A 24988-nucleotide genomic window follows, 5' to 3' on the forward strand; every position below is an offset into this window, starting at 1 on the left:
ATAGCACATAAATTAGTTGCTAAATCACATTACCAATATGTCCTCTTTATTCTGGCATAATTTGGGAAACATATTTTACCTTTTTAGGGTGTTATGGGGCTTAGAAATTTATTAGCAAATTATCACATTTTGTGAAAATTTCCAAAACTGATTTTTTTTTAGGGACCAGTTCTTTTTTTAAATGGATTTAGAAGGCTTGTATACTAGAAACCCCCATAAGTGACCCCATTTCGGAAACTAGACACCTTAAAGAATTAATCTAGGGGTATAATGAGCATTTTAACCCTACAGGGGCTGGAGGAAAGTATTCACAATTAGGCCGTAAAAAAAATCGAAAATTTTAATTTTCAAATAATATATACGTTTAGATTAAAGTTTCTCATTTTCAAAAAGAACATGAGAAAAAAGCATAGCAAAATTTGTAAATCAGGTTCTCCTGAATACAATGGTACCCCATATGTGGGCGTAAACCACTGTATGGGCACACAGCGGGGCTCAGAAGGGAAGGAGCGCCAATCAGCTTTTTCAATGTAGATTTTGCTGAAGAAGTTTCTGAGCGCCAGGTGCGTTTGCAGAGCCCCTGTAGTGTCCGCAGAATAGAATCCCCCCCCAAAAGTCACCCCATTTTGGAAAGTACACCTCTCAAAGAATTCATCTTTTGGTAGGATGAGCATTTTGACTTCACATGCATTAGAGGAAAGTATTCAAAATTAGACAGTAAAAATTAAAAACACGAATTTTTCCAATAATATGTTTGTTTAGTTTGAAATTTCTCAATTTCACGAGGAACAAGAGAAAAAACGTACCCAAAATTTGTAACGCAGGTTCTCCTGCATACAACGGTACCCCATATGTGGGCATAAACCACTGTATGGGCACACAGCCGGGCTCAGAAAGAAAGGAGCGCCAATTAGCTTCTTTAATGCAGATTTTTCTGAAGAAGTTTCTAAGCGCCAGGTGCATTTGCAGCGCCCCTGTAGTGTCCGCAGAAGAGAACCCCCCCAAAAGTCACCCCATTTTGGAAAGTACACCCCTCAAAGAATTCATTTTGGGGTGTGGTGACCATTTTGACCCCACAGGTATTAGAGGAAAGTATTTAAAATTAGACAGTAAAAATGAAAAACTTGAATTTTTCCAATAATATGTTTGTTTAGTTTTAAATTTCTCAATTTCACAAGAAACATGAGAGAATCCACACCTCAAAATTTGTAACACACGTTCTCCTGAGTACAATGGTACCCCATATGTGGGCATAAACCACTGTATGGGCACACAGGAGGGCTCAGAAGGAAGGGAGTGCCAATTAGCATTTTCAGTTTAGATTTTGCTGAAGTAGTTTCTGAGCGCCAGGTGCGTTGTAGTGCCCCTGTAGTGTCCGCAGAAAAGAACCCCCCCAAAAACACCCTATTTTGGAAAGTACACCCCTCAAAGAATTCATCTTGGGGTGTGGTGACCATTTTGACCCCATAGGTATTAGAGGAAAGTATTTAAAAGTAGAGAGTAAAAAAGAAAAAAAATCGAATTTTTCCAATAATATGTTTGTTTAGTTTTAAATTTCTCAATTTCACAAGAAACATGAGAGAATCCACACCTCAAAATTTGTAACACACGTTCTCCTGAGTACAATGGTACCCCATATGTGGGCATAAACCACTGTATGGGCACACAGGAGGGCTCAGAAGGAAGGGAGTGCCAATTAGCATTTTCAGTTTAGATTTTGCTGAAGTAGTTTCTGAGCGCCAGGTGCGTTGTAGTGCCCCTGTAGTGTCCGCAGAAAAGAACCCCCCCAAAAACACCCTATTTTGGAAAGTACACCCCTCAAAGAATTCATCTTGGGGTGTGGTGACCATTTTGACCCCATAGGTATTAGAGGAAAGTATTTAAAAGTAGAGAGTAAAAAAGAAAAAAAATCGAATTTTTCCAATAATATGTTTGTTTAGTTTGAAATTTCTCAATTTCACAAGGAACAGGAGAAAAAATCTACCCAAAAATTTATAAAGCAGGTTCTCATGAGTAGAACGGTACCCCATATGTGGGCATAAACCACTGTATGGACACACAGCAGGGATCAGAAGGAAGGGAGCGCCAATTAGCATTTTCAGTGCAGATTTTGCTGAAGAAGTTTCTGGTGCGTTTGCAGAGCCCCTGTAGTGGCAGTGGAGTAAAATCCCGCCATAAGTCACCCCATTTTGGAAAGTACACCCCTCAAAGAATTCATCTTGGGGTGTGGTGACCATTTTGACCCCACAGGTATTAGAGGAAAGTAGACAGTAAAAATGAAAAACTCGAATTTTTCCAATAATATGTTCCTTTAGTTGGAAATTTCTAAATTTCACGAGGAACAGGAGAGAAAATGTACCCCAAAAGCTGTAACGCAGGTTCTCCTGAGTAGAACGGTACCCAATTTGTGGGCATAAACCCCTGTATGGGCACACAGCGGGGCTCAGAAGGAAGGGAGCGCCAATTTGCTGGAGCAAAACCGCAGCTAGAAACAGTTATTAGAATAGCGCAGTTACTAAAATACAATAAAAAAAATTAGATTACAGGTAATGTGGGGTGGTTACGGGTAATCTGGAGGTGGTTACGGGTAATCTGCGGTGGTTACAGACAATCTGGGGTGGTTACCGGTAACCTGCTGTGGTTACGGCCAACTTGGGGTGGTTACGGACAATCTAGGTTGGTTACGGATAAACTGAAGTGCTTATATGTAATTTGGGTTGGTTACGGCAATCTGGAGGGGGTCTTTGGCAATTTGGGGTGGTTAGAGGCAGTGTGCGGTGGTTAGAGGCAACGTGCTGTGGTCAGTGGCAATGTGTGGCGGTCAGTGGCCACGTGCGGCTGTCAGTGGCAACGTGCGGTGGTCAGTGGCAACGTGCGGTGGTTACGTGTAACCTGGCATGATTACGGGCAACCTGTGGCGGTTAGGGGCAACAAGCGGTGGTTACGGGTAATCTGGTGTGATTACAGGCAACCTGGGGCGGTTAGGGGCAACGTGCGGTGATTACGTGCAATCTTGCGTGATTACGTGCAATCTGGCGTGATTACGGGCAACATGCGGTGGTTACGCGCAATGGGCGGTGGTTACGGGCAACGTGCGGTGGTTACGGGTAACGTGCGGTGGTTACGGGCAATGTGCGGTTGTTACGGGCAATGTGCGGTTGTTACGGGCAACGTGCGGTGATTACGTGCAATCTGGCGTGATTACGGACAACCTGGGGCGGTTATGGGCAACGTGCGGTGGTTACGGGTAATCTGGGGGGGGGGTAGGGGTAATTTGGGAGTAAACTGCAATTATTACTATAATAAAAAGTGTGCATTTTATTTTTTTGTGTGTTTTTCACTTTTGGTACTTTATACATTCATTTTCACTGTAGTACTATGATTACTGTGATATTTTCTATCACAGTAATCATAGTTCAGTGACAGAGACCAAATTGGTCTCTGTCACTTTAAATTTTCAGAGCTGGCTGCTTCTGGCACGCATGCGCACATCAGAAGCAGTCAGGACGTCAAGGAGGAAGGAGCTCCGTGGATCCGTTGAGTATATGGTGAAGGGCGGGTGACTGGGGGACGGGAATGACTGGGGGGGTGGGGGGCGACACTGTAACACTTTTTATCCCCTGTCACCAATGATTTATGGTGACAGGGGATAAAAAGTGTCGGCAGCACTGGGAACAGGCGATAAGTGGTATATAGTATACACTGCCAATCGCCTGTTCCGGGACCCCACAGGGGGGTCCCCGATCACTGCCCCATGCTCTCCGCTACCTCCGGTGGCGGAGAGCATGGGGCTTTGATCATTTTTTCATTTCCATCACTGCGAACAAACATCGATTGTTCGCAGGGATGGGAGTGTCCATCTTGGATTTGATGGCCGCCCGGGGAGGGAGCGAGTTAGTGATCGGGGCACTAGGGGGCTGATCTGGGGTCTGATTATTACGGATTCACGGTGGGGGGAGATGAAAGCTGTCGGCGCCGCCGGTACTGGAGATTGCCGTTATAACGTTGATAGCGGCGATCTCCGGTACCTGCGGCAGGGGAAGGGGGGCCGGGGGACACAGTGACAGTGGTGGCGGGAGGAGGCAATGTCCTGCAGCCTCCTCCCGCCGGCAAACATCACATCTCCCCCATAGACGCTGCGGTCGCATCGACCGCGGCGTTTATGGGGTTAACTGCCCGGGGGGAGCGCGGCTCCCCTCCGGGCAGAGGCAGCGGGAGGATGTGGTGTGATACTGCCTCCTCCCGCTGCCCGATCTCACTTACCGACAGCGGGGGGAGGCAGGGACAACATGACATTTGGGGAACGTCATGTTGCATTAACTACCTACTTTACATGACGTTCCCCAAACGTCATTTTGCGGCAAGGGGATAAGGGTAGGTTCACACTGCATCTTTGCTACCCGTGTTTTTCTTCTGGAAAAATGGATGAAAAAAACAGATGCATTTGTGTGCTTCTGTTTTGATCTGCTTTTCCAATGACTTCCATTATAAAAAAAAAAAAAAAAAAAAACGGATCCGTTTTGATCCGTTTTTCTTTATAATGGAAGTCAATGAAAAAACGGATCAAAACGGATGCACACAAAAAAAAAACGGATGAAAAAAACGGATTGCAAAAACGCAGTGTGAACCTAGCCTAAGGTATCAGAGTAAATGGAACCCATCAATGCTTGCAGATTACTGTTGGACAGTTATCAGAGACAATGTATGAGAACAAAAGACATGAGTAAATGCACCGAGAAGCCATTGAATAAGGACCTACATTCCAGAGTTCAATAAAGATAATTAATTTGTAAAAATTCTTGGATCTGCCTGTAAATTGTAGTTGATTTCACTTAGAACTAAGTTTCCTATGAATATATTTCAAACGTTTATGAACAGTAAACTTGCTTCCTTATGATTGCAGAAGTAAGAAATATGTAGGCTAATATACTGTATTCTATACAATTCACAAAACAGTAAAATGAGAACTCTTCAATATCATAGAAACTATAGCCAATTAACATTTTTCCTTGTGATATTTGAATTCAGCACATTAAAATCATTAAGAAATGGGGCACTTTTACATACATTAGTTTGATTTCTACAGTGATCATTGCTATGCCATAGGCATAGCATTGACCGGTGTAATAGGCGATCTGCTCATTGAGCCTGTGCAGGCTCAGTGAGCAGATCGCCTATCGGACCGCACGGAGGAAGGAGAGACCTCTGGGAGGAGAGACCTCCGGAAGCCAGTTTCAACTATCGGGACCCCCGCAGTCACACTGTGGGGGTCCCGTTCGGTAAGTGACAGGGGACTCCCCCTGTCACTTACACTTAAATGCCGCAGCCGCGCCATGATCAGAGTTAAGGAGTTAATGACACACTGCAGTGCAATCGCTGCAGCCTGTCATTAACAGTGAGGTGCCGGCTGCTCACTGCAGCCGGCCTCCACCTCCTATGAAGCACGCTCCGCTCCTGAACGCGCTTCATAGCAGGAGAAACACCCTGGACGTACAGTTACGCCCAGGGTTGTCCGGTGACAGACTTCCATGGCGTAACTGTACGTCCAGGGTTGTCTAGGGGTTAATATAAAACTTACGTTGTGTGAACATAGCCTATGCATAGAGCACTGTTGCTTACTGTACAGGAGCAGGGACTCCTGTCTTTAATATGTCTTCTTTTCTGTATGTAGATTTTGCTGTCACTCTGGGGCTTGGAGATATCATGCCAACACCATGTTTTTCAGGGGCTACATCTGTATGTGCAAATACTTTCTATGTGTTGAGATTGATAGAGATATACTGTATGTATCTACTCCTCCACCACAGTAAGCTTTTTTCTGTTGTGTTGGACTTGTCAGCATGCTCCTTCTGATTCTGTGAATTAATGCATCTTAATGAGTTAATTAGAAGATTTCACAGAGAAGTTGGCACACAAAGCCAGCTTTTCTAGCGTCATTAATTTCCATTTAGTCTTTTTTTTTTCTCTCTCCCCCCCCCCCTTTATCGGATTATACATTTGAGGGTTAATAAAATAAATTATTGATTTCAAGAAAAAGAGCTTTCAGCCTCTCTTTGTCATTGTTGAAGGTCAAACAGTGCAAAATTAAGCCTAAGCTGTTATTCTGCATTGTTATGGACTGGAGTGAATATATTTCTCGCCTGTCTTCTGGCATCCACCAGAAATGTAAAGTAATTTCGCTTTTCCCCACTTGTCACTAGCTGATCCCAGCGGAGAGTTTAGAATAATAGCAACAGGAAAACAAAATACAATATTAAGTAGCGCTTTAGGACCGAACACCGTATTTGAAGCTTACCTGCGGTAATCTTTGTGCCCAGCATATTACATGTAAGATTTTTTTTTTAATAGAGTGCAGTAATTGTATGTTCTGTTCTTTGTGTGAAACCATACAGCAGTTCTGGGTCAGTGTGTGTCCATTCTTTTAATGGTTTAGTGAATAAAAAATATCTGTACAATGTATATTTTGTATTTAAAAGGAGCATTATGCGTCTTTTTGAGACATGGTTTCCGAGGGAAAGGTTGAACCTTTAAATATCTTATCTCACCATGACCACCCCCGCTTCAAACAGACTTAGGCATGCCTATAGTTCATTAATAGAGATATAGTAGCTCTTTTCTCCCCAAGCCATCAGCTTAACACCAAAGTTGAATTTTTCCCCTACATCAGCCACTCCTGTGAAGGTGTAACCTTCTATGAGGGTGCTTTAAATGAATAACTAGCAATGTAATGTTTAAGCTGATGATACTCATTGTCTTTATATGGTGGCTCCTTAAAGGAGCTCTGAGACATAGATATCGTTTCTTCACATTAGACATATGGGGGAGATTTATCAAAGGGTGTAAAATTTAGACTGGTGCAAACTGCCCACAGCAACCAATCACAGCTCCTCTTTCCTTTCACCAGAACTGGAAGCTGAGCTGTGATTGGTTGCTGTGGGCAGTTTGCACCAGTATAAATTTTACACCCTTTGATAAATCTCCCCCATGAACTTTCTTTTCTTTAGTTCACAACAGCTTTTTTGGCCATGATCTACTTCTTTTTGCCTCCTAAAATAGTTACTATTTAATAGTGTACATGCAACACACATATTGGAAGGTTTTAAGAGGTCTCTCCACCAACAACACTCATCACCTACATGAAAGATGGAAGATGCAGATGTGTCAATGCATACATTTGTTCAAAATTAGTAAAATGTCTGTATCAGGCATTATACATGGCTGACCTGCCCATCACCACCTGAACCTTCAACGATCAGCTGTTCAATCAAGCTGAGTCTCCAGCACATTCACAAAGAAAGGGATAAGAAGCCATGCACCATTGATTGTGTAATGGTGGCAGTGGCTTAGTGCAGCTCCCAATGCCTCTGGTTTCTAGCCCTATTCTGTGTATGTTGGAACTTACCTAAACAGCTGATCAGCACGAGTTCCAGGTGTTCACACTCCACCGAACAGACATTGATGGCCTTTTCTAATGCTGCATTTACACGAAACGATAATTGGCCCGATCGTACGATTAACGATGTCGGAGTAACGTCATCTTTTTCATCGTTTTAAGATTGCTCGCCCGCAGCCCGGCCCCCCGCTCATCCGCAGCCTGGCCCCCCGCTCATCCACAGCCCCCTGCGCCGGCTTAATCGCCACCCCCGCCGCCCCGATCACCACCCCCGACGCTCCGATCGCCACCCCCGCCGTTGCCCCCGCGGCCCCGGATACGAGCATACCTTACCTGCTCGGTGTAGCAGGTGTTCGAAATTCCTGGCTCCCCTCTTCAGTGCATTGATTGGCTGAAGAGGGGAGCCGGGTGGCGATCAGGGCGGCAGGGATGGCGATTGAGACGGCGCAGGGGGCTGCGAAAGAGCGGGGGGCCGGGCTGCGGACAGGGGGCAGGCTGCGGATGAGTGGGGGGCCGGGCTGCGGGCGGGGGGCCGGGCTGTAGGTGGCCGGACTTTCGCGACGACAGTTTACACGGAACGATCTGCGAATTTTTAGCGAACAACGATCTTAGAACATGTTGCAAGATCAAATACAATGATTTCTCGTTCGGCGCAGGATCGTTCGATGTGTTTAAACACAACAATTATCGCTCCAATTTGATAGTTATCGTGTGAATTCACACGATAATCGTTCCGTGTAAACGCAGCAGAAAGATAGGTCATCAATGTGTTATGTCAGCATAAACCCTTTAAAGTAAATCTGTATTGGCATGTAGCTGCCCCCAAACTACTGGTACCAGTCCTCGTGCCATATCCGTGGGTCAGCCTTTCTCCAGGTGCCAGTATTATGGAGAGAAATAATTTTATTGCTGCGGGGTGGGGAGTCAATCTAGTGTGGCATAGGCCATGCATGCATTTCTCCCCTCCTTCCTTCACTTTTAGCACGCCTCTGGGCTGGATGGAGGTGGGGAGACAGATGTTGCAGGCCTAGGCCATGCCAAACTGACTTCCACTAGCAATAAAATTATTATTTCTACAAAATACTGGCACCGGAAGAAAGGTGGCTTGAAAACCTCTACAAAGGTGTACTGGCATTTTAGGGGTGGCTACAAGCCGATACAGATTCACTTTAAGATTCCAATTTCAAATTACACATAATACAATATTGCAACATGCTCTTAACAGGCTGCAGTTCACATCCAAACCAGTGGTTGACCACACATATACACAAATAGCCTATACATGTCCTGACAAAGTATCACAAAACTTTTTTTTTTGTTTTTTTCGAAGTAAGTCTAAAAAAACATATTTTGGAATATATTGAGCTACAACAAAAGGTAAGGAAATAGGTGAGGAGTTTTTGATCAATTGGAGTTCAACTGCTCAGACACTCAACAGTCACTTCAGTGGGCACTCAATGTCCCCCTGTTTAAACAGGCTTGTTGCTACTTTGTTCAGTAAAATGGCTATCTTTGTTGAGATAATAAAGTTTAATGCATTCAACCAGGAGGACAATGAACCCCAATTCTCATTATCAGTGGGGCTCACATGAAACCACAAATATTTAAACACATTACTGGAAAAATATTACCTTAATAAAAAAAAAAAAAAAAAAAAAAAAAAAAATAATAATAATAATAATAATAAAGGACACAATGCTCAATCAATAGCAACCCATGTCTATATGCTCTATTAAGAATTCTGTATGGACATCAGAGCAGTTAATTGTGTCAGCCTTATAATACTGATTCCTATGGCCATATGGCTGCTGTAAAATGTTGTTCATGCTGTAAAGCAGTTCAGGAAATATGGTAGCCCAATAATCATGTACAGAAAATAGAACAAAAAAAAATATCTACAGTTAGAGGGTTCCTTGACAGGTGAATTAGAGAGGCACAAAGACCAGACTAGATTGAATAAAAAGCCTATTTCTGGTAATACATTGATGCATGCTGAGAGCTGTCACTCCTGTCTTGCCTATAGGAGAGTATGTGAAAGCATAGAGGGTGTGTTTGACTGAACACATTTATGAACGAGAATATGGAAAGATTGACAGGAGGCTCTTACAATAAGGTTACATGAGAAATTTGCTCAGAAGGGCAAAGAACATTGCTAATTCTGATAGAAGACAATATTTTTATAGAAAGAAAATAGGAAAAAGTCTTATTCACATGCCAACCAGAAAAGAAAAAGGATTGAAAAAGAATGGACTGCACCTCACAAATAACTCAAATCAGATACAATTTATTTCACATAAATGCAAGGGATAAAAAGACCATTAAAAACAATTAAAATACATACATTCCACTGGCCATAAAATGGCCCAGTGGATCCAAATGCACTCAATATCTTAAGTAGCCACCATGATCAGTATAAGAAAAATAAATAAATAAATAACCCAGATATAAGGAGATGTATAAATGTGATGATCAAGAAATACGAGCGCAGAATATAAATGAATATAGCTCAGAAAATACCTAATAAATATTAATGTAATACCAATGCAAAAGTTAAAGTGCAAGTGCAAAAAAGAAAGTGTATACAGAGTATAATATTACAATACAACCAGTATGGCCGTCACATGGTGGGTTGAGACAGAACATCTCCCACATTCCATCACTCAGACTTCCTTCTGGTTGACTAAAAGTTCTGTGCAATGAAATTGGTTCTGAGAGGGTGGAAACAGTAGGGGCAACAAGGAAGGATAATTTTGTTTTGTTTTGCACCAACCTCCATTTCTATGGGACTGCTGAAGGTAGCCAAATACAGCATTTACGTATCCCAAAGACTTGACCACCATTTATTTCAAACATGGTTATTTAGAAACCTATTCTTGTGGGGGTTGTTTTTTATTAGTTCACACAGTTTTTTTTTTATTTTGTCATCGTTCTTTCTCTGTTTTTACTATTAAATTTAAAGGGGTAGTGCGGTGTAAAGCATTATTTCACTAAATAACACACATTACAAAGTTATACAACATTGTAATGTGTGTTATTTAAGTGAATTCCCTTTCCCATGCCCCCCCCCCCCCACACACACGCTAGACTCGGAAGTGTGATGCTGTACATTTAAGGAACTACTGTTGACCCCTGCCGCCATCTTAGGATGATCATGTCATCTTCAGGAGGTCCGGCCAGACCGCTCCAGCCCACCCCAAGGCCAGCCCCCCTCCAGCGCATCATCGGCTGCTCAGCCGTGAGCCTATCCTAAGATGGCGGCCGGGGTCAACAGTGATTCCGTAAGTATACAGCATCAAACTTCTTGGTCTAGTGTGGGGGGGGGGCACATATTACAATGTTTTATAACTTTGTAATTTGTGTTATTTAGTGAAATAATGCTTTACACCGCACTACCCCTTCGACGGACTTTTCAATTAAGCCACACCCAAAGGCCAATTAGTAAACTCAAACTAAAATAATGTACCAACAGCTGTCATTGCAAGGGGAGGCCAGACAGCTAAATGACATCCATTATTTTAGAATTAAAATAACGGACGTCATTTTAAACTGAGCTGAGAAAACATTTTGTAAACATAGCCATAAGTAAACATTAAATAAAAGTTACATTTTAAAATATCTACCATAATCTTTGCGATCAGCTAGCCATTCAGCTGCCTTACTGTGCCAGGTGGCGAAGTTCTCATTGCCAGCCACTTAATCAGTTCTGTTCACACCTGCCTTCATGTTTTAACCTCTTAAGGACCCATGACGTACCGGCACGTCATGGATCACTGTCACTTAAGGACCCATGACGTACCGGTACGTCATCCCTTTAAACGGGCGCCGCGGCCGGCCGGGTCCCGATCGGGGGAGATAGCCTGCTATAATACATAGCAGGCCATCTCTCCCTGTCGGCATGGAGGGTTGTTAACCCCCCCCATGCCGACGATCGCCGCTATTGGCTGATAAGCCCATAGCGGCGATCGGAACCTTTCCGGGCCATCGGTGGCCCGATGACCCGGAAAAAAATGGCGGTCGGTGCTGTCCGAGGACGGCACCGACCGCCATTACTGTAAAAAGTAATGGTGGTCACGGTACCACCGTCCCGATCGCCGTGAACGGCCGGCCAGCCGGCCGGCCGTTCACGGCGATCAAAGTCCCCACAAGTAATAAATACCTGCTCCGGACCCCTCAGCTAGGTAGCTGAGGGGTCCGGAGCAGGTATTTGTACATTACTCACCTGTCCCGGGGTCCTGATCGGCGTCTTCCGGGTTCCCGGCGTCCTCTTCATCTTCGGCTTCTTCCGTGAGTCCCGATCGTCTCTTTCCGGCTCCAGCGTCGTCTATTTTCGTATTTTTCCGGCTCCAGCGTCGTCTATTTTCGGATCTTGCGCTCTGCTGCCCCCTAGCGGCTGATAAGTGTAATACACGTATCAGCCACTACAGGGATGTTCAGAATGTAGTAAAAAAAAAAATTTTTTTCCCAATTTTTTTTTCTTCTATTTTCCGCACCCTATCGCCGCTGAGTGTTGATCAGCATCGCACGAAAGTGCGCTGCTAATCAGCAACTCCTCCTTTTTGGCGTAGGGTGGTTTTTTTTATATCCTACTGCCACGGTCTGCTGATAAGTGCCGAACATAAGTGCGGCATTCATCAGCAACACCATTTTTGGCGTAGTTTTTTTTTGTATACTTACTGTAAAAAACACGTAAAAAAACACTACATTACACCACACTACATTGAATAAAGTTTTACACTACACCACTACATACCCCATATACTAGTCCCCATATAAAGATGGCCCCCCAGGGTGTTTTCGGTATCGGACGCATACATTATTATTGCCTCCGACACCGAAACAGCCAGTGAGGATGAATGGGGGGATCCTTCTTTCCTCCATTCATCCTCATCCTCCTCATCATCCAGTGACGTGTCTGGGAGTAGCGTAGCGTACGCTGCCCCCCAGACACGTCTTTTCCGCCAGTACCGTCCCAATAAGAGATGACGGTATGGCGTGAAATTCTACAAACTCTGTGAGAGTACCTCAGGGTACACTTACAGATTTAGGGTACGTGCACACTGCGAAATGGCGAAGGATAACCCTTCGTGCATTCCGCAGCTGGCACCCGCCGGCGGACTGATGCAGGGGCGCGTCTCCGCCCGTGTCATAGACTCTATCCTATGCATGGGCGGATTCCATCATCAGTCATTCCATCAACATGTTGGACGCAGAGCGGAATCCGCCCGTGCATAGAATGGAGTCTATGACACGGACGGAGACGCGCGCCCGCATCAGTCCGCCGGTGGGTGCCAACTGCGGAATGCACAAAGGGTTATCCTTCGCGATTCCGCAGTGTGCACGTACCCTTAGAGTGTATGAAGGAAGGGACACCCGAATCCAGCCCCCAGATGCCCCCTCCCCCCCATCCTCGGAGTTAGTGGGAAGATCGTCCGGGAACTGATCTTCCCACTGCTGGATAAAGGTCACCACCTGTACGGGGATAACCTTTATACCAGCACCCCCTCTTCCGGTCCCTCGCTGCCCGAGCTACTGTAGCTTGCGGCACGATCCGAACATATCAGAAGTAGTAATAGCGCCCTAATATTTAGCAGCCATGGAGCGGACCCAGCGCTTCTGGATATGAAGGACCCCGTATCGCACCAGGACAACATTTTCCAGGTGATGTCCCCCACACTGGAGAACAGAAGACCCCAGAAGAAGTGCAGAGTGTGGGGTAACAGGGGGATCAGGAAGGACGCCATTTACCAGTGTGACACCTGTCCTGATCACCCCGGCCTCTGCATACTGGATCGCTCCAAGGCGCACCACACGTCATTGGGGTTCTACATTATCTAAATTCTGTCCCTTATTCCTATTTCAGGGGTCACGTTGATCCAGGGATTATTCTGATCGCCATTATGGAGTCAGGAAAGAATTTTTCCCAGTGATGAAGCTATTGTCGTCTGCCTTATGAGGGTTTTTTTTGCCTTCCTCTGGATCAACACAGGTTGAATTTGATGGACACCTGTCATTTCCAACCTTATAAACTAATAATTGCCCTAATACCCCCAAATAAATTAGAATTGTCCCTTTTCCCCAGCTAAATAGGTATGGCCGCCATTCCCATTAGAAAATGCCATGATGCAATTACAAAGCCTCTGTGCGGCCAGGACAGTAGAAACCCCCCACAAGTGACCCCATTCTGGAAACTACACCCCATATGGAATCTAACAAGTGGGGCAGCGGGTATATGGCCCCCTGGTGACGGCCACATTTGGGACGTGAAAATGAAAAAAATGGTATTTTTTATTTTCACGGCACATGTTCTACACATGTGCCCATCACTAGTGGGGTCCATATGCTCACTGCACCCCTTGTTAGATTCCTTATGGGGTGTAGTTTCCAGAATTGGGTCACTTGTTGGGGGTTTCTACTGTTCTGGCAGCACAGGAGCTTTGTAATTGCGACATGGCCTCCATCCCCCATTCCAGCCTCTAAATGGCGCTCTGTCCTTTTGGTGACTTGCCCTGTGCCCATATGGCAAATTATGCCCACATGTGGGGTATTTTCGTACTCAGGGGAAACTACCCTACACGTTTTGTGTTCATTTTCTTTTTTAACCCCTTGTGGAAATGGAAAAAAATCAAGGCTAGACCAACATTTAGTGTAATTTTTTTTTAATTTTTACTCTAAATCATTGATCTTGTCTTGATTTTTTCATTTTCACAAGGGGTTAAAAGATAAAAAAAAACACAATGTGTAGAGCAATTTCCCCTGAGTACGGAAATACCCCACATGTGGACATAAAGCGCCATGCGGGTGCAGGGTAAGCCTCCAAAGGGAAGGTGCGCCATTTGAAGGCTGGATTTGGATGGAATGGATTTCGAGGGGCCATGTTGCATTCAAAAGGCCCCTGTGTTGCCAAGACAGTTAAACCCCCCACAAGTGACCCTATTATGGAAACTACACCCCTCAAGGAATGTAACAAGGGGTGTAGTCAGCATATGGACCCCACTGGTGACGGGCACAAATGTGGAACAATGTGGCGTGAAAATGAAATATTAAATTTTTTACACTATAATGTTGGTCTAGCCTTGAATTTATCATTTTCACAAGGGGTTAAAAGAGAAAAAAAAAACAAAATGTGTAGAGCAATTTCCCCCGAGTCCGTAAATACCCCACATGTGGACATAAAGCGCCATGTGGGCGCAGGGCAAGCCTCCGAAGGGAAGGAGCGCCATTTGGATTTTAGAGGTTGGATTTGGCTAGAATGGATGATGAACGCCATGTCGCATTTACAGAGCCCTCGTGCTGCCAAAACACTGGAAACCCCCCACAAGTGACCCCATTCTGGAAACTACACCCCTCAAGGAATCTAACAAGGGGTGCAGTGAGGATATGGACCCCTGGATGACGGGCACATTTGTGCCATGAAAGTGAAAAAATGAAAATTTTCACTTTCACGTCACATTTTTCCACATTTGTGCCCGTCACCAGTGGGGTCCATATGCTCACTGCACCCCTTGTTAGATTCCTTGAGGGGTGTAGTTTCCAGAATGGGGTCACTTGTGGGGGGTTTCCAGTGTCTTGGCAGCACGAGGGCTCTGTAAATGCGACATGGCCCTTGAAATCCATTCCAGTGAAATTCAGCTTCCAAAAGCCAATTGGCGCTCCTTCCCTTTGGAGGCTCGTCCTGCGCCCGCTTGGCACTTTATGTCCACATGTGGGGTATTTCCGTACTCGGGAGAAACTGTGCTACATGTTTTGTGTTTTTTTTTTTCCTTTTATCCCTTTGTGAAAATGAAAAATTGAAGGCTAGAACAACATTTTAGTGTAAAAAATACTTTAGTCTTTTTTCAAGCCATATTGTTTGGAAAATCTGTGAAGCACCTGTGGGGTCCAGATGCTCACCGCACCCCTTGTTACATTCCTTGAGGGGTGTAGTTTTCTAAATGGTGTCCCTTTAGGGGTGTTTTTTAGGTTTTGGCACCCCAGAGCCTCTGCCAACCTGAAGTGGTACAGTCAGAAATGACCAAAAATAACGGAGCCATTGAAATTCACTAGGCGCTCCCTTATATCTGAGGCTTGTGGTTGCGTCAAATAGCGCAATAGGGCCACATATGGGGTATTTCTATAAACTGCAGAAATGGGGCAATCAATATTGGGGTGCATTTCTCTGGTAATAGGTTTATAATTATGAAAAATATTGGATTACAATAAAATCTCTGCACAGAAAATTAAAATTTTCAAATTTCTTACACACTTAGCTTTTATTTCTGTGACTCCCCTAAAGGGTTAAAAAACTTTCTGGATGTGCTTTTGCAGAGTTTTGGGGGTGCAGTTTCTGAAATGGGGTGCTTCGTGAGGCTTTCTAACACACAGTCCCCTCAAATACACTTTAAACCTGAACAGTTCCCTAAAAATATCTGATTTTGAAATTTTACTGAAAATTTGGAAATTTGCTGCTAATGTTTTAAGCTTCCTATCGTCTAAAAAAAATGAAATATAGTTTAATAAATGCCGCCATCATAAAGTAGACATGTTGCTAATGCTATTTAATATATAATTTATGTGGTATAACCATTTTCTGTATAAGCAGAAAAGTTTTAAAGTTGGAAAAATGCATTTTTTCACAATTTTTCACGCTATTTTGGGTTTTTTCATAAAGATTCGTTATAAGTATCGACTCCAATTTACAAGAAATGTGAAGTACAATATGTCACGAGAAAACAATCTCAGAATCAGCCGGATAGGTAAAAGCATCCCGAAGTAATTAATGAATAAAGTGACACTGGTCAAATTCATAAAATTTGCTCCGGTCCTTAAGGCCATTTCAGGCCCGGTCCTTAAGGGGTTAAATCTCGATTTCCATCAGGTTTTCCAGTGATTTAAACAGCAGGCATAATGCAGCTTACCACTCTTTCCTTGACATGAAAAATACTGTATACCTCAGGGAACCTATTAATGTCAATAGGGTCCATAAGTTTTTGGCTGGATCTGAAAACCATTTGATCCGGTATAGCAGTCAAGACTCCAAAATGAACTGAAGTCGTAAAGTTTGTTAAAACTGAGGCTAACCAATAATTATGAACATGAATTTCTTACCTTGAAATATTAATTTATATATTTTGAGAGCATTATAATTTTTATTATATCTATAAATATCAATGTTTATATTTCATAAAAATGACAACTTGCCTACAAAGCAATAGAATCTAATCTGTAAAATGATCTTCCTCTTCAGACACACTCTTCAGTGGCCTTGGAATTGGAGCAGTCATCGGCTTGGCTGTAGCAGCTCTCCTTCTAATTCTGGTGGTGACGGATGTCAGTTGCTTCTTCATGAGACAGTGCGGATTGCTTATGTGCATAACCAGACGGATCTGCGGGAAGAAAAGTGGCTCCAGTGGAAAAAGTAAAGAATTAGAAGAAGGAAAAGCTGCATACTTGTGAGAAAAAAATACTTGTCTCTTTTAAATCCCTTTAAAGGTCCGCAAAAAGAAAGAAAAATTCTAAAATTCTGGTTAAAAACTTAGATAATATAAATATGAAATAAATGGAGCGATGACAGAAAGGAAGTACAGCGAGATGTGCTGCCTGTAACGTGACATAATCTGTACCGAAAATTGTATGCTCCAAATTTACTGTATGAGCGGTCAATATGCAGTCGGTGAAGCCTAAATGTTTAAGATTAATTTGTTCAATTGAAAGAACATGGTGCTTTTTTGGGTAAAAGTCTAACCTCGTAGTTTTAAAGAATCTCTTTTCTTCTGTAGCCCATTACCCACATTCAATATGCACATGGATGCATGTCAGCTCTGTTCCAGTCCTTATATATACTTCCTTGCCGTGCTCCTTAAAGCTTATCTCATACCTTGCAGTATACTAACAAACTTTCCTCAGTTCAAAAATCCAATTATTTTTTATTGCTAGAGACTGCACCACCAACCTGTAAACATGAGTGGTGTCCTATATGCACAGTCCATTCGTACAGAAGAAAAACTTGATTCATAGTGGAAACTTTTCTTAAAACATATCTCTTTGTGAGGAGCACACCCCACGGGTACTCCCTCACTAGTGTAATGCTTTTAAAGAGCCTTCAACACGATTGGAGAAGAGCATACTCCTTTGTATTTTCTAGACCACATGACCAGAACTTGTCATTGAAACTTGCAGCAGGTTCTGGTCATTCCAATGCAAGCATCAGTTTGATTCTAATTGGATTGAATGAAGAAAGTATCTTCCATTGCACACATAACTTCCTTTAGGTTTAAGCAAGCTAATCTACCAATCAAATGGTCTAGGGTAGGACCAGAATTGACCTGGTAGCCAGCTAATTAAGACACCAGTAAGTACGTAAGTAATGTGCACAACAACATGTATAGTGAGGTGAGTAATGGGTCACAGAAGAAAACTTTTGTTGGAAGTGCATCTTAAAGGAGACTATAACTTTTGTCAGGTCTATTCCTTAGGACCCATACCCCTTTTCACCCAAAATTTACAATACCCATTTATTCATGGCTAAAATACATATATAAGCACCAGTCATGCTTTAAAGGGTTAGTGCATTTTTCAATATCTTAAATTGCCCGTGTTAAGATGCATTAGAAATGGGTCAATTTACAGTGACAAAAAAAGAAGAAAATATTTTAATATCCTTTTCTTCAAAATGCTACTCTATCTGACACGCCATCTACCAAACTTCAGTCAGGACCACCAACATTCACCATAGTGTTAACAATGTCGACTTTTTCAAGTTGACTATATATAATCGATAAGATTGAAATTTTCCGTAAGATTTTCTCCTGGAAGAGGAGTAAACATCAGCAAGCCATAGGGAGAAAATAGGATTATGCAACCCCTTCACAGTGATTTGTTGGGGTCTTAGTTTATTGACCCCCCCCCACACAATGTTTTAATGATATTTAACTAGATATGCAAAGCTGCACATACATTTTAACTAACACATCATCTTGGTTGCTTTTACATTTAACAACTTTGAGTTTTTGTTATGTTATTCCATACATCTTAGATCTTTTCGATTCCAATGTTCATTGTTGGCAACATTATTATAAAGTTCATGTCCATATATAATGTTGAACAAGGTTTGAAATAAATATATATATATATATATATATATATATATATATATATATATATATACTGTACAGTATATGTGTACAATATATACTGTATTATTGTGGTGCATCGTCAATTTTGTTGATATATTATTATTAGTAGCAGTAGTAGTAGTAGTAGTAGTAGTAGTAGTAGTAGTAGTATATTTATAACCAATATGAATCGTTTGTGATACTCCATACATTTTAAAGGCCTTTGGGTTTACTAGGTTGTGGATATTGATTAAGTTTGGAGTTTGAGAATTTCATCTTGTAAGAAGTCTTTGCCTGGTAACTTCTTGGTGGGTCTCCGCTGTAAAACTTTTTGACCTTATTAGCAAACTTCTGTCAATGCAGTGTTGTATCAAATAGCTGGACAAGTGCATGAAGTGCTGCTCTTTACTTACTGTTTATCATTATGAACATGAAGGTTATTTGCCCCTTAACAATGGAACCCAAGCAAGTTTTCTCACTTACCCATCCTACTTTGGGACTTAATCTTTTTGACTTACGGTTCTCTTCGTTTTTGATTATTTTTGTCAGCTCATCATTTCTTGTATAAGGAGGTCAGATTTGGATTTGGGTCTTGGGCCTCAACGGGAAACAGGGTGCAAGACCCTTTTTTATTTTTGTGAGAAACGTAAATGATTGATAGTGGAATAATCGTATAGCAATAGTGCTATATAATATACAAGTAATAGTACTCAGATCCCAGGTCCTCATCTCATGGAACTGTCGCTGTTTTAAGATGGGGCAATTGTTCATTATTTAGAAACCATGTAATGCTACATTTACACGGAGCGATAATTTGCCCAATCGATCGTTTAATGATTTTGGAGCAACAATTTGGTTTTTATAACGATCAGCGTTTAGACGAATAAATCGTTAGAAAAATCGTAAGAAAATTTGTAAGAAAAATCGTTAATGCGATAGTTTTTAAGATCGCTTAAGCCCATCTTTTACATAGGGTGAATCTTTGAAAGACTGTTTGCACGAAACGATCTGTGAGCATGTTGAGAACATGTTGAAAGATCAAAATGAACGATTTTCCGCTCATCGCTTGATCGTTTACTGTGTTTACACGGAACGATTATCGCTCAAATGCGATTGTTATTGCGAAAATTCGAACGATAATTGTTCCGTGTAAACACAGCATTACTCACCTTTATCAGCCTTAATAATGTGCATTTCTTTGGTAAATATGTAGTTAGCCTCTGTTTGTATATGCCCACCTATATCCAAATGTAATCTAGGGCTATATTAGTTGAGACCTAAGAACTACTTTAGGAAATCAGCAATGTTAGGTTTTGCAACTGAACACTATGATGCTTCATCCATGGTCACTCCATTCCTGACTTTAATGGAAGTCATGCATGCAATGTCATTCATTGAGCCATATGATATATCTAGTAAATATGTCAGTAAAGAGAGTTGTATGAGGTAATAAAAATGTGATTGCATTCTTCCCAAAACACTGCCACTCTTTCTATAGGTTGTGTTTGGTATTGCAGCTTACTCCCTGTTGAGGGCTCCCTGAGAGGGTAGGAGCCAAAACACCCTTTAAAAAAAAAAAAATACTGTATTTTTTTTTTTGCTATGCAATTCATAGCCTGTTTTCATCAAGCGGCTTTATTGCGTTATTTGGTCGGTTGCGCATTCACCACGAGAGGAAGATCTCTTTTGCGAGCCTGGTCCTGGCTGGCATTTCTTTAGCATCTTTTCTTAGTGTCATCTTTACATAGAAATTTCAGAGTTTTGATAAGTTGAATGAAGCTTTGGTCATTTTACTTTAGTCCTTTTAAGTATTGGTGTTTATTTTCCAGGAGATATAGGTTTGAGGGAGTGGGGAGTCTACTTTAAGACAACCAAGCTGGCATAGCGAGTCTTAAAGGCCATGCAATGGTCCATAGAAAAAAAAGTATGCAAAGCAGCTTGAAAAAGCTTGCTCCTCACTACCACCTGTTGGAGGTAACATCCCTGCAAACCAATGTTTCAACCATACAGAGCCTTGAAAGCAAAGGAAAAATACAGTCACCGCACATGCTAAGCCATGATCTCATGTTTTTAACACTTACAATAATTAGCATCTTTTTTCATTTATAAAGTATTCATTCTATTTTTACGTGGCCATGTCAGCCATTCCCATATCATCAATAAGAAAGTATGGATTGCACAGACCTTAATAAAATGTTCTCTGAAGATCAGAAAATGGGCCATTTGAGTGAAATGTACAATTGAAAGCACTTGATGCACTGAAAACCTCTTTCAATGTTGACACTTTGATATAGATTTTTTTTTTTCTATTTATTGGATGATTTTGTGGGATATTGAAAATAAGCTGGAGAACACTCATCCCGGAGAGTACTTATTACTCATTACTGTGCTCCTCTTGTGTCATAGTCCAATCTTGAAAGGGAATGTGTCATAAGAAAATTACGTATTGTTTAAATCAAGTTGTTTTTTATGCTTTTCCTTTTATTTTCAATGTCACTGTCTATTGAAAAAAAAAAAATATATATATATATATACATATATATATATATATATATATATATATATATATATATATACATATGGCAATTTTCCCTTTGGACACTGACCTTAATATCAGTCTGACACTTTCAGGCTCATTCTTTAACAGTCTTTTCATTATCACAGGTTATTGATATCCAAAGCATCATACCTCCTTCTTTTTGATCAGTGTAAGAGAGAAGTGTTATGTATTATCATTCTTCGTAGCCTAGAAAGTCTAATAACAGATCATTGAAGGTTATCTACAGTATATCACCGATGATCCAATTCTGACAATGTAAATAAATAATTGCACTAAAAAGGATACTATATAGTTATTTTAGAAGCAAGCAATCTTTTCTTGAGATTTGTTCTTTAGACCGTTCCACAGTTTACTTTCCCACAACTTTTTCTAGCCACTTTCACAGAGGATATGGGGTGTGAAAAAAATGGGATAACCTATTTATATGCCATGAAATGTCTTTGGTGATGCTATGCTATTTAAACAGTCTAATGGTTGAAGGACCACATACAGTGGAGCCAAGAGCAACATATGCTTCACTGGCTGTGAAACATTGTCCTATCTACATCAGTCTTAAAGAGGTTGTTGGTAGCAAAGTTGGTAAAATCATTTTTGTACCACATACCAGATACTTTATATGTGAAGGGGTCCATCACTGTACTGTTCCTAATGGATCTGATCCCTGATTACCTTCTTTTGACCCTCCTGTTTCCCTACTGTACAACCGTGCACACATTTTCTCACAATCCCTCTTGCTTGCACACACAGTAGAGACTAACGTCCAAGTGAACAGTGCATGCTCGACGATCCCAGTGGATACCTTGGCTTGGCCATAAACAAGGGCAATAGTGGACAAAAAGGCACAAGGAGCATATTCTTAAAAAAGTACAATTCAAATTCACTTAACACATGCCTTAAGGCATATTTATCGTCATGAAAAACCCCTTTACATTTTTACGGAGGTCACATTAGATGTGAATACATCAAAAGAGGCTACTATATGGCTGGTATATCCCCAGGAGAGGCTGTTAATAGTACACTCCTGTACACTCAGATGATTGTTGCGGCCTCTTTTCATAAAGGCCCTATTACACTGAATGATTACCGGACGTTTTTGGCAGATAATCGTCCCATGTAATAGAAATCAACAATCAATCGACATGAACGATGTTGGCTGACCGTTGCTGTCATTTGTCTTTCAATATGTCAAAAGACAAATGACTTTAATAGCAGCGATCTGCTGCTGTCGCTCCATGGAATAGGAGCAGTGGCAGAAGACCACCGCTATCCTCTATGGGCTGCCTGAACGATCTAGCGATCACCCGGGCATCCCCCTGCAGCTCCCTGTGGCCTCGCCTGCACTTACCAGAGTAAACGGGCTAACGAATGATGACAGCTCGCCCCGTGTAACAGGTGCTTAAGCCTTCATTGTTTACTTCAAGTTTTACACTCGTTTCTGCAACCTATGCCATATCCCCCCTCCTCCCCTGCCCGGAAAAAATGTCTTTGGTGAAACTGGACATAATAAGAAATGAATGAGAAGAAATAAAGACAAAGATTATTACAGGAATTAGAGGTGTACAGCACATGGCCCCTGTTAAATAATACTACCCCACACACACACACACACACTCCTTTTCAACTGCTGATTTTAAGTGTATAGTACACTAGTTGTGAAAGCCTCCTGCATTTTTAGAAAGCCCTTGCTGTTCTGCCAAGCCAGTAGTTATTAGCTATTCATGGACATAAAAATCATTACTGTAGTCCCTAATTCTATGTAAGATAAAATAGACAATACTATTATGTTTGTCACATAAATTGGTAGTAATTTATTATTATTATTTAAATTGAATATTTATTTTTAAATTTGTTTGTTATTGCTTGAAGCAGTTGCACAAGTTGAACAATTAATAAAATTGCCCCTGCTTGTACAAAAGTATTTAGGTTATATTATCAAAAACATATCCACAGGATAAGGGATAACAAGCTGGTTGATGGAGGTCTGACTGGTTGACCCTCACCCATCCTTAGAAAGGAGGTCAAATTTCCTCCATAAATAATGGAAATAATAAAGCTCAGCCCTTGGCAGTGTTTAGGAGTTCAATAAAGAATTAATTAATTGAGCGCACAGTTGACCTCTTTTATTGGGATTCGTGGGGGTCATAGCAGTTGGGCCCCCACTTAACAGCTAGTAATCCCATAACCTCTATAAAGGGGATGGATTTTTATAAGAATACTCCTTTAAGATAATTTATTCACTAAGAAAATTTATCACCTAAGGGATAAATTAGTAAACTTTAGGGTTCCACTACTGGAAAATAAGCCCCCACTTATCATGTGGCGTCCAAATTCTTCATCATTATGACCACAATCGGGGGTGAGTTTTTATAAAGTAATGGTGCTCTAATTAAACTCTATGTCAATGAAATGGTCAAATGTATATTCAACCGCCACTCCATTTCCATTGACGAGACAATGGAAATTAAGAACCTCCATTCCAACAATATTGATCTTAATAGTGGGGCCCCCAGCAATAATACATGTATTACCTATTCAGTGAATAAGTGATAAATTGTTGGCAACCCCCCATCTACATCCATTTCACATGGGTCTAGGTGTTCATATTTAAAAGCCTGATACCACATGCACTCAGATATTTCTGAAAGTTGTGCATTACTGCATCATAGCAAATTATAATCTTTAGCCTGCTGCATATCTATGTAGTATATGCATAATTTCAGGAATGCTTAATATCTTGTAGGAAGGATGGATCAAAAGAACCCATAGTAGAGATGAGAACTGAGGAGGAAAGAGTTACTAATCATGATGGGAGCCCAGTTAATGAACCAAATGAAACAACACCTCTTACAGAACCTGAGTATGTATTCTCGCTTTGTTGTTTCCTATTAAGCTCAGCATCAAAACCAACAGATAAGACATCTTTGCAATGCTTTTTTGCAGTCCAGAATGTCCATCAATATGTTTCCTTTCCCCTCCTTTCATATGCTTCTCTGTATTGTAATTTGTATAGTCCTGTGTATTTGTAAATAGTCATAAATATGGCGGAATACTTGGAGAAAGCATCTTACGGAATGAAATTCACATAGGTAATAGTGACCTATAAAGGTGAGCCAGACTGTGCTGTGAGAAAAGCTTCACACACAGACAAAGGCTGCAATAAGTGACTTATAAATTATGCATTTTTGAGGGTTGCTGAGTATAGATGCTCTATGCAACTGAAACTTATCCGAGAAAGGGATTTACATTAGAAGATGAAAGGAAAACAGTACAAGTAGATTTCAATCATTAAATTAAAAGTATGTCCATGGTACAGCCTTGTGTAGGGGAGCACATGTAGCCCCCCCAGCTCACCACTGCAGAAATATTCTCTGTATGAATTCCTCCATGTAATTTTATTGTTGCTGTATTTAGCTCCATACAACATGAAGTTTGCGAACAGGTTAGAATATGTACATTACCCCCTGATGTCTGATGCCTAAAAATCAGAATAATAGTTGATAAAACATTCTCTCTGCTTGCGTCAACCCCTACACATGTATTTTCTATTATCTTCTTCATTATTAGAACAACATCAAACAAAAATAGCAGTATTGCAATCCCTGCTTATGTGTGGGTCTAAGCCTAGGTTTTTATTTTTCATCAGCTGCTAATTTGTGATTATTGTGGTGGTCTCATACCCCCTATTCCTTTTTTCCAGTTATGCTTTACTATTCTTACAAGCTAAGACGTCTCCTCAGCTACATCACGTTGTATGTTACTTGTATGTTACTTGTATGTTATGTTACTTCTTAGACTTTTATTGCTATTTTGTTGACAAATTGGCAAAAAACTGAACTGCCAGATTCTAAGTTTGACTCAACCTTTTGGGTTGAACATGAGTTCGGGCAGAATCAAAACTTTTTCCAATAAAGTGTAAGAATGCAAAGCATCTACACTTAACCAGCT

At 41.5% G+C, this 24988-nt stretch overlaps 1 protein-coding gene across 2 annotated transcripts in view; it reads left to right on the forward strand.

Moving 5' to 3' along the window:
- The window catches only part of NCAM2 (neural cell adhesion molecule 2), a 328135-nt gene that overhangs the window by 287910 nt on the left and 15237 nt on the right, over window positions 1-24988 (forward strand). Inside the window, exons 16-17 of one of the 2 annotated variants that reach the window (XM_069946169.1) lie at window positions 16617-16821; window positions 23784-23900. In XM_069946169.1, coding sequence (XP_069802270.1) covers window positions 16617-16821; window positions 23784-23900 — 322 coding nt within the window. The remainder of the gene's footprint in view (window positions 1-16616; window positions 16822-23783; window positions 23901-24988) is intronic. The other variant, XM_069946168.1, reaches the window with a different exon arrangement.

This window comes from Dendropsophus ebraccatus, chromosome 11 (assembly GCF_027789765.1).
Source record: "Dendropsophus ebraccatus isolate aDenEbr1 chromosome 11, aDenEbr1.pat, whole genome shotgun sequence".
NCBI lineage: Eukaryota > Metazoa > Chordata > Amphibia > Anura > Hylidae > Dendropsophus > Dendropsophus ebraccatus.